The sequence below is a fragment of the Chrysochloris asiatica genome, unplaced genomic scaffold (genome assembly GCF_000296735.1).
Source record: "Chrysochloris asiatica unplaced genomic scaffold, ChrAsi1.0 scaffold00008, whole genome shotgun sequence".
Taxonomy (NCBI): domain Eukaryota; kingdom Metazoa; phylum Chordata; class Mammalia; order Afrosoricida; family Chrysochloridae; genus Chrysochloris; species Chrysochloris asiatica.
In genome coordinates, this window is record NW_006408526.1 from 19,624,079 (window position 1) to 19,634,969 (window position 10,891).

General features: G+C 40.3%; 1 protein-coding gene across 1 annotated transcript in view; it reads left to right on the forward strand.

Moving 5' to 3' along the window:
* ZC3H12C (zinc finger CCCH-type containing 12C) overlaps window positions 1-10,891 on the forward strand; it is a 52,794-nt gene that overhangs the window by 28,248 nt on the left and 13,655 nt on the right. The window contains exon 3 of the mRNA XM_006833804.1: window positions 4,713-4,852. Coding sequence (XP_006833867.1) covers window positions 4,713-4,852 — 140 coding nt within the window. The remainder of the gene's footprint in view (window positions 1-4,712; window positions 4,853-10,891) is intronic.

Genomic DNA, 10,891 nt, shown 5'->3' on the forward strand with positions numbered 1-10,891 from the left:
TGCTCCAAGGTTCCCACGGCATTTTTCAGTGGTGTTTCTGCTCCCCCATTTGGTCTTGCCATTTGGTCTCGCCCAAGATGTGGGCTCCAGGCCTCCAAGCCCGGCAGATTCAAAAGTACGCAATTTCCTACTTCAGCTTCAAGTTCCAGTAGCTAGAAGCCTTCAAACTTTTAAAATATTCTTGGCTCTGTGGTTCCGAGTTTTGGAGCTCTGCCCTGGATCTGCTTTGCCTGGTATTCTGAGGTATGGCTGCCCTTGCCGAGTTTTTGCAGATTTTTCCAGAGCATTGGAAAATAACTCTTAGAATGGGTAATACCAGCTGAGGGAAAAGATACGCACATTTACCATGTCCAGTCCACAGGCAGTCCTGAAAAACTCCTCAGAAGCATTTGAGCCAACGAAACTCCAAAGAGAAGGCTGATTTATTTCATGTTGTGATAAAAAGTAATTTGGTTTAATTGGCACTGGAGTTTTCCATCTCATATTGCCTTTTAGTAGCCAGACTCCTTGTTGTTCCTTTGCTTCCAGTTTGCCAGGGCAGCCACTTATCAATCTGAAGTCCTAATTCTTTTACTCTGGTAGGGTAGTGGATTATGAGACTGGTAACTGAATCTTCCATTCACGCCACAGCAAAAAGATGAGGCTTTTCTGCTCCCATAAAGAACTACAGCCTGAGAAACTCTATCAGGATTGCTATGAGTCGGAACAGACTGCACGGCACACAACCACCCCCAGCACCAATTCTTACACACAAGTTCTTCTCCAAATTCTGACACGTCTTGCTTTTTAATCATTTCTGCTTCTCTAGCTCTGTTTTACATTTGGAGGAGTCTTGGAGTAGAATCCATATTAAGACATTTGAATAAGGTAGGCAATCCTCTCCTTTATAAATGAAAGTCAGTGTCTGGTCCCATCAGCATTGTTGTTAAAATGCCATCAAGTCGGTTCTGACTCATAGCGACCCTGTTAAGGGTTTCCAAGGAGCAGCTGGTGGGTTTGAATTGTTTCAAGTTCAGTGCTGATCCTACAGCACCACACCAGGAGTCCCATCAGTGTTGTGGTTGAATGCCGTTGAGTTTGTTCCAATCCATAGTGACCCTGTATAGGGTTTCCGAGGAGCAGCTGATAGGTTTGAACCGCTGATGTTGTGGTTCAAACTGACCTTGCAATCCAGTGCATTATCCCACAATGCCACACTTAGATTCCCAACAGCATTAGAAACCCTTTATCTAAGAGGTCATGAGAAGGAAGGAAGTAGCAATAGCAGAAGTGGATTGAGAATGTGGAGAGAGAAAGAGCTTCCAATGTCTCAATCATTTCCTCCAGTTTTTTAATTCGTTCTGCACAGCTGGCCAACATTCTTCCATTTATCTTGAGATCCAGATATACCTATAATCTTTTTGTTTTGCATATGTTGTGAGCTTGTGTCTTTTTCCTAAAAATCTCCGGAAATTTTCCAATTTGTCTACCTCAAAAGAGCCTTTCTCAGGCCACTGAAAAGCAAGGTTCTCTTAGACACACCCATTCCAGCCATGACAGAGTGTGAGGAGCCTATTAGAGAAAGGCCTGCTGACAACATTCACATTTCCCTCTGGTTTTCTACCATTAAAGGTGCTGGTGACTCAGATAGAGACTCAAAGCCTGTATTACTCATTTTGATCAATAGTAACTCAAAATTTTTCAGCAAATGTTTGAAATTTTCCCTGGGAACTAAATGAGTCAAAATAGTAAAAATATGAGACTTTTTAGCATTCAGGGTCTCTTTATTAGATCAAAAGTGGCTACAAGTCCTCCTCCAGCAAATTCATGGTTTTTTTTCTTCATCTCAATTATGATTATTGTTGTTATTAAGTGCCGTTGTTATTAACTTCCAATTCACATAGCAACCCTGTATAGGGTTTCCAAGAAGCAGCTGATGGGCTTGAACCGCCAACCTGTGGTTCACAGTCCAGCATTTATCCTATAGTACTGTTAATTTATTAATTTCTTCTAGTAATTCTGTCTTTAGCATTCCCAATTTGGTGACTTGCTGCTAAGTGTATGTAAGTTCAGAATTATAGCTTTTTGTGAGTTATTCCTTTTTTATCATTATGTATTAACTTTATCCCTGATAAACAGTCTGATGTTAATATTACAAGAGCGATATCTGGTTTCGTTTGGTTTATAGTAAGCCTGGAATCTTGTTGTGGTGCTGTAGGATATGCACTGGACCATAAGGTCAGTTTAATCTCAGGGTAAGAGGTTCAAACTCACCAGCCACTCCTCAGAAACCCTATGCAGGGTTGCTGTGAGCCGGAATCAACTCGACAGCACTTAACAACAGACTACAATTGCTTGAAACAAACGGGGTTTATTTTTTTCTGAAATAACAAACAGTGTCAGTGTATCTGCCCTGGGAACCCAGGCTCTTTATGTGGGTCTGTTTGTCATTCACAGTATGTCAGCATTCTTCTTCATGTTTGTTTTCCCCCCATGAGGCTGACGTGTTATTTAGAAAACAGCCTCTACCAGCCTTCTCTGTACATCTGTTAAGAGATCTGCTCTTAGCTCAGTCCCTGTCCAACAGAGATGAGATTAGCATGAATAACTTACGCCAGTCATGATTCGTTAGTACAAGGCCCATTCCTCCTCATGTGTTTCCCATTTCCCTTGCAAAAGGAGAAAAGGAAAGGATGATGCAAGCAGCCTTTATTATCTCTGTGGTGTGTGTACAATATCCTGTTTTAACTCTAGAGCCTACATCCTATGATTGTAAATGATCTGTTGTTTACACACATTTTATGAAAGTTCTTTAATTAGAAAGTGGACTCTTCTATTTCTATTTCTAGACTGAGTAAAATGTGACCTGTTACCCATACCAAATGAAGTCACCAGGGAGAAAATGCTTATGCAGCCCCATCTTTAGAGCCAGATGCAGTTACATTGCTTGTCATCATAAACAAACATTATCACCCACTGCTGTCCAGTCAGTCCAGCTCTCAGAGACCCTGTAGGACAGACAGACAGAACTACTCCGGAGGGTGGTTTCCAAGGCTGTAGACTGCCACATCTGTCTCTGAGTGACTGGTAGCTTTGAACCTCTAACCTTTCCATTGTCGGCTGAGCAATTAACCACTGTCACCAGGATTCCTTCAAACATCATTAGTGACTAACAAAATAAAATGTTCTTAAGATTCCACAAAGCATGAGTATAAAATAACATAATAAGGTTTTTTTTAACAAGATGAGTTTGATATTGGTAAATGGCAAGTACAGCTAGTCTCTGAATAACCAGAGTTTAAGTGATTTGCCTTTATAAGTCTCTGTAATGCAGTACTATTCAAACATAGAGCAGTACATGGCACAATACATATATAAATTAATTCCTTTGAAATAATCGACCTGTGTTGTCGTCAAGTGCTGTCGAATCAGTTCCGATTCATAGCGACTCTGTGTAGGGTTTCCAAGGAGCAGCTGGTGGGTTTGAACTGCCGACCTTGTGGGTTCAAAGTCCAGTGCTGATCCTACAATGCCACACCAGGAGTCCAGTAAACCTGTGTAGCCTTGGTTTATGACATTAACTATGTAATCCTGGACTCCTGGTGTTGCACTGTAGTATCAGCACTGAACTGCAAACCACAGGTCAGAAGTTCAAACCTGCCAGCTGCTCCTTAGAAACCTTATGTATATACGGGGTCGCCATGACTTGGAACTGATTCAATGGCGCTTAAAAACAGCAACAACAAAGCTGCTCTTCAGTCATCCCAGAGACAGCCTTTGTCCTCTAGACAGGCTCTAGAAGTGATTTCGAACCCAAATTCTTCTACCATCATTCATCACAGCTTTTCAGAAGACAGATTCAGTTTCATGATTTTCCATGAACCTAATACCACTTTATCTTTTGTATCTTTGTTAGGCCAGACTATCAGATAGCCTTTCTGACTTAGAATACAGGACCTCAAACTCTCATTTTCCTTATCCCATGCTCTGAAACTTCCCCCGGCCCATAAGGTCGGACTAAGAACAGTCTTTGTGGTTTGCATTTGTAGCCTTCAGCATGTACAAGGCAAGTTGGTCTGTTTTAGTTTTGTTTTGAAAAATAGCCATATGTTAGATGGTTCTAGTTCTTCCCCATGGACCACTGCGACAACACATATACTAATAAACCAAATGTTTTGAGTTGTACTTAAAAGTAAAAGCATTTACCTGCATTGATTATGGGTTCCCTCCAAGAAGAAAAGAACTATCTATAGATATGAAAATGGAGTGCTTAGAGCTAAACTGTAAACGGCTGTCATTATTGTCATTCAAGGCTGGAGATGTTTTCTATGAAGACATCAAATTAAGTGAGTTATCAGGTTGAAGTGTGGAAACAGAGTCCAGTGCTAGATAAATACTTCTTGGCTGACTACATGCTTTGACTTGGACCTTCTCTTGTAGACACTAACACTGCTAATCCAATTTTGAATGCCCTTTTGTCATCATTAATCCTTGTCCAACACAATATTTTTGCACAAAAACCAGGTGTCTTTTTACTGAGAGAAATGGTGTTTATTGTATGAGATTAAGCCTTGTGAACATTCAGCACCTATGTTCTTAATATTTTCTAAACTGTATGCAATTCTACCTTAAATTATAAATCGGTTACTATTACAAGATCATGTCTGCTTACCAACTTGAATCCATTCAACTGAATTTGAGGGTTTTTTTTGTCTTCTAAAATAATATTTCAGCCATGGAAACAAAGAAGTATTTTCCTGCCGTGGGATAAAATTGGCAGTAGATTGGTTTTTGGAAAGAGGCCACAAAGACGTTACAGTTTTTGTTCCTGCTTGGAGAAAAGAGCAGTCCCGACCTGACGCTCTCATTACAGGTAAGCCCTGTGAGTGGTGTGTTCCTGGCTTTTTAATAGCCACTGTCGGGTGTTCTGTTGGGCAGCATGTTAACTCACATAATCTGACTGCTATACTGTCTTAGAAAGGACATTAACTTTAAAGTTTGAAAATTATCTGATTACATTAGCTAAATATGAATTCTTATATATACGCTACTTTATTTTTCATTCCTATAGAAACTTTTGACTTCAGATTTTGTAAATTCTGACGTGTAGAAATATGTTGGGAGTCAGGAGACTTAGATTCACAATCTAGCGTTGCCTTTTATTGGCCCCAGGATTATGAGTGAGACACAGGACCCACTGGACCTCTGGGCTCCATTTTCTTATCTGCTCTGTAAAATTAGACAAGGTGCCTATTGAACTCTAAAGACTATCTGGTGCCAAATAGGAGAAAAGACTCAGATCCAGGAAAGTATTTGTATTTTGCATAATTTTGTCAGGTTTAAATATGTATGCTTCAGACCAAGATGTCCTTTATAAAAGACTGTTATTAATATTTACGTCTAGTTCAGTGATTCTCATTCAGCACGCAGCCCTTTTTACCCCCCTCACCGCTTCCAACATGAACAACAACTGGGGGGCACCTCTGTGAAGCAAACCATAAAACTCTTCATATCAAAACCAAATGAAGAAGGATAAGCAAGAGACTTCTCACTTTCCCATCTCAAAACTTACTACACAGCTACAACAAAAGACACAGTGGAGCAGAATTGAGAACCCGATAGTAAATCCACCCATCCACGGTCAGTTGATCTTTGACAAAGGGCTGAAGCCCATTAAATGATGAAGAGATAGTTTCTTTGGCAAACAAGTGCCAGAAAAACTGGAAATCCATTTGCAAAAGAATGAAACAAGACCCATATCTCACATCATATACAAAAGCGAACTCAACGTGGATTAAAGACCTAAATGTAAAACCTAGAAGATTATCAATGAAAAAAATAGGGACAAACTTAGAGGCTGTGATACTTGGCATAAATATAGTATCAGACATAAATGAAAACACAGTAAGAAGACAAACTAGATGACTGGGACCTTCTGAAAATGAGACACTTTTGTACATCAAAAGATTTCACCAAAAGAATAAAAAGAGAATGCACAGACTAGAAAAAAAATTGGGGCAGTGACATATCAAAGAACTAACCTCTAACATTTACAGAAAACGTCAACACCTCAAGAAGCAAAAGACAAATAATTCAATCTAAAACTGGGCAGAGAACATGAACAGACACATCACCAAAGAAGAAATTCAGAAGGCCAACAAACATGAAGAAATATTTGCAATGTCTACTGTTGTTGAGTCATTTTTTATCCAACCCAGTGTAGAGTTTCTAAGGAGCGTCTGATTGGTTCAAACCACCGACCTTGTGGATAGCAGTCCAGTGCTTATCCTACAGTTCCACACCAGGACTCCCATTAGCCATTGTTGTTGTTAAGTGCCATCAAGAGTCGGTTCCAACCCACAGCAACCCTGTATAAGGTTTCTGAGGAGCGGCTGGTGAGCTTGAACCACTGACCTTGCAGTTGAAAGAGCGTTGCAGTCTTGTGCATTAACCCACAGGACCTCACCAGGACTCCCCATTAGCCATTGTTGTTGTTAGGTGCCATCGAGTTGGTATCGATTCATAGTGACGAGAGATGAGAGATGCAATGTGCCATCTCACCCCAGCAAAGTTCAAAGAAGGAGAAAACAAATACTGACAAGGATGCAGAGACTAGAGCCCTCCTACACTACTGGTGCATCACTGTGGAAAATAGTATGGTGTGTCCTCAAAAAGTTGGAAATAGAAATACTATATGCCCTAGTAATCTCTCTACTTGGTTTTTATATCCCAGAGAAACAGGAGCCAGGACAAGAACAGATATATGCACACCCATGTTCATTGCAGCAGCACTATTCAAAATAGCAAAAAGATGGAGACAGCCTAAATGCTCATCAATGGAAGTATAGATCAACTTTGGCGTTTGCACACATTAACTGGGTGACACACATTAACTGGGTGATGTTGTTATGTGCTGTGGAGTTGGTTCTGACTCACAGTGACCCTGTACAGGGTTTCCAAGGCTGTAAATCTTTACGGGAGCAGAAAGCCTCATCTTTTTCCCACGGAACAGCTGGTAGTTTTGAACTCCTGTCCCTGAGGTTCACAGCCCGATTCATAACCACTACGCCACCAGAGCTCCTTAACTGGGTGATAGGGAAAGCTATATATAACAAGAGGGAGACTGGCAGAAAAAAATGATGAAGGCAGGGGAAGACAGAGGAGTACAAGAGTTAAAAGTTCCAGAAGTAAATAGTGTTATATGCAGTCTTATAATAGCAGGAGCCCTGGTGTCAGAGTGTAGGATAAACACTGGGCTGCTAACCACAAGGTCCATGGTTCAAACCTACCAGCTGCTCCTTGGAAACCCTATACAGGGTTGCTATGAGTCTGACCCGACTTGATGGCACTTAAACAAAGACAGGTATATACATGGACAGATACACAGGCTAAACTGATGTGGGAGGAAAAGTGGGAGCATACCCACAAACATATAAGGGTTTAAAAGAGGATATCTGTAAATGGTATTTACCTTTGTTGCAAACATATCCATGAATGTGGTGGAGCATAGGGGCAGGGAGCAAAATGATGAAAACTTCTTAGACATAACCAAACACCCTGAAGGAATGAGTTGCTTGTCCTAGCAGCTCAGAACCATGGTCTTAAGGGACATCATAGTCAATTGGTATAATGTCTACAAAGAAAATATTCTACATCCTACTTTGGTGAATAGCGACTGAATTTTAAAAGCTATGACCGGCCATTTAAGGTGCAACTATTGGTTTCTCCATGACCCTGAGACCAGAGGAACTAGATGGTGCCCAGCCACCACTACCAACTGCTCTGAAAGGAAGGGATTACATTAGCAATCCTGGATAAACAGCCAGGCTTACTGGTCAGATGGAGACTATGGTCCTATGTCACCCTTCAAGTCTAGAAATGAACTCACATCCATGGCTCAATTTTCAGGCAAGCAGTGAAGTTCTGGTATGGCGCTGTGGGCTAATCATCAGACTGCAAAGTCGTGTGAACTGCAAGGTTGGTGGTTCAAGCTCACTACCTGCTCCTTGGAAAGCCAATAAAGGGTCGCTATGGGTTGGAATCGACTCGATGGCACTTAACAACAACAACCATAGATAGGTATATAGAGGAGACAACCACCCTAGTGAAATACATACAACATAGAATGGTCAGTCATACAAGATCCAAAGGTGAGAATTTACCCAAAGATAAAATCCAGACGGGTAGGGAAAGCAGGCAGAATGGAAGCAAGAAACCCAGAGAAGAAGTGGTGCTTCAGTGAGACAGCTACAACAGAGATGATTTACTGACGATAGAACTCATGGACCACTTTGTAAACTTGCACTCAGCCCACAATAAAAAGGTGAGGAAATGAAAAACAAAACCCCAACACCAACACAAATGAAGATACTACCTACCAGTACCTGAAATGGAAGGCCATTCTAGAGATGTTTATCCTAACCAAATTCATTTACAAGTGCAGTGTGATCTTCTCTGTATAATTTCTATGTTTAAAAAATTATTGACAAATAATTGATTCATCTTAAGAAGATAGATTAGTTGCAAGAACAGCTGGCGAAGAATAATAAGAAAGGATGATTGGCCTATAAAATAAAAACATGCTCTTTATCTACAATCATCAAATCATTAAACTAGCATCAGAATCGATCAGGAAGCAATGGCAGAGTTAAAATCTATAAAATCAGACCCTATTCTACTATATAAAAAGATAAAGTTGGAAAGATGTGGGCACCATTCAGCTAATAGTACCAATACATTCAGTAACCCTTTGGGATTACATATATTGTTAAGACCCATAGCGACTCTGTATAGGATTTCCAGGAAGCAGCTGGTAAGTTTGTACCTCTGAACTTGGAGTTCAAATCGACCTTGTGGTCCAGTGCTTATAGCACCACACCAGGACGCCATATATATATATTGTGTGTATATATTGTTAAGTGATGATGAGTCACTTCCAACTCATAGCAACCCTGTAAACCTAGGCTCATAGTGTGGCACTGTGACTTTATGCGCTGGATGCAAAGTCAGTTTGAAACGCAATGTAGGCAGTTCAAGCTCACCAGCCGCTCCTCGGAAACCCTATACAGGGTCTCTATGGGTCGGAACTGACTCTACAGCACTTAATAACAACTATATACATGTATATGTATAGGGGTGTGTGTGTGTGTGTATATATATATATATTCTTGTACCATATGTCAATAAATTCCAGATGGCTTGAAGGATTAAATGTCAGAAATCAATCCATCATATAAATAGTATTTGACAAGGAACAGCTTTATAAATTTTAAAGTTTTAGAAGAAAGTTAAAAAACGATGACAGATTTAATTATATGGAATTTTAGCATAGTGGTTACGAATCGGGCTGTGAACCTGAAGGTCAGCATTTTGAAACTACCAGCAGCTCCGCGGGAGAAAGATGAGGCTTTCTACTCCCGTAAAGATTTACACCCTCAGAAACCTTGTACAGGGTCGCTATGGGTCGGAACCGACTCCACGGCACTTAACAACAACAATGCCTAAGGGGGGAAAAATCAACAAAAACCCCGTGCCGTTAACATATAAAAAGAGCTGACCTAGATGCATAAAACAAACACAAAGTGTCTGTCCTCTAGTGTAGAAAGGAAAATTGACACTCATGGGCAACTCTCACAAAAGAAAAGCAAATGTCAAATATTCAAACTCATAATTACAAATGAAAAACAACTTTACCCATGAAATTAGCATACATTTTTAAACTAATAACACCCAGTATACTGAGGGAGTTACATTGGTGTGGAAGTTATCATTTGTTACAGCCAGTTTGTAAGGCAGTTTTGTCCTTAACTAATCATAAAGAAATTCAAGGTGCATTGTTGGTGTAGAAATGTCAATTGTACAGCCAATTTGTAAGGCAGTTTTTTCCTCAACTAATCATAAAGGAAAAATCCAAGGTTTTGGATTGGCATTGAAGGAATTGGCAAAGAACAAGGCACCAAGAATTGATGGACTGAAAATTGAAATCTTTGAAGAAAATGATGCGGCACAGGAGGCACTCACTCGTCTATGCCAAGAAATTTGGAAGACAACTATCTGGCTAACTGACTGACTGGAAGAGATCCATATTTGTGCCCGTTCCAAAGAGAGGTGACCCAACGGAATGAGGAAATCATCGGACAATATCTTTGATATCCCATGCAAGTAAAGATTTCCTAAAGGTAATACAGAAACAGCTGCAAGCATACATTGCCAGAGAAGTTCCAGAGGTTCAAGCCAGATTCAGAAGAGGCCATGGACTGAGGGGCATCATTGCTGATGTCCGATGGATCTTGGCTGAAAGCAGAGAATATTAGAAAGATGTTTACCTGTGCTTTACTGATTATGCAAAGGCTTTTGATTAAGTGTGGATCATGACAAGCTATGGTCAATATTGGGAAGTATGAGTATTCTGGAACACTTAATTCTGCTCATGAGGAATCTGTACATGGATCAAGAGGCATTTGTTGAAACAGAACATGGGAATACTTCATGGTTTAAAGTTAAGAAAGAATGTACCACAGGGTTGTATTATTTCACCATAGTTATTCAACCTGTATGCTGAGCACATAATCCTAGAAGCTGGGTTATATAAAGAAAAACATGGTATCAGATTGGAGGAAGACTCATTAACAACCTGAGACATGCAGGTGATACAACCTTGCTTGCTGAAAGTGAAGAGGACTTAAAACATTTACTGATGAAGATCAAAGACCCCACAGCCTTCAGTATGGATTGCATATCAATATAAAGAAAACAAACATCCTCACCACTGGACCAATAAACAACAGAGAAAAGAATGAAGTTGTCAAGGACATCATTCTTCTTGGATTAACTATCAACACTCACAGAAGCAGCAGTCAAGAAATCAAACGATGACACAGACCGACTGATTACAAGAACAAGCAAGTTGCTC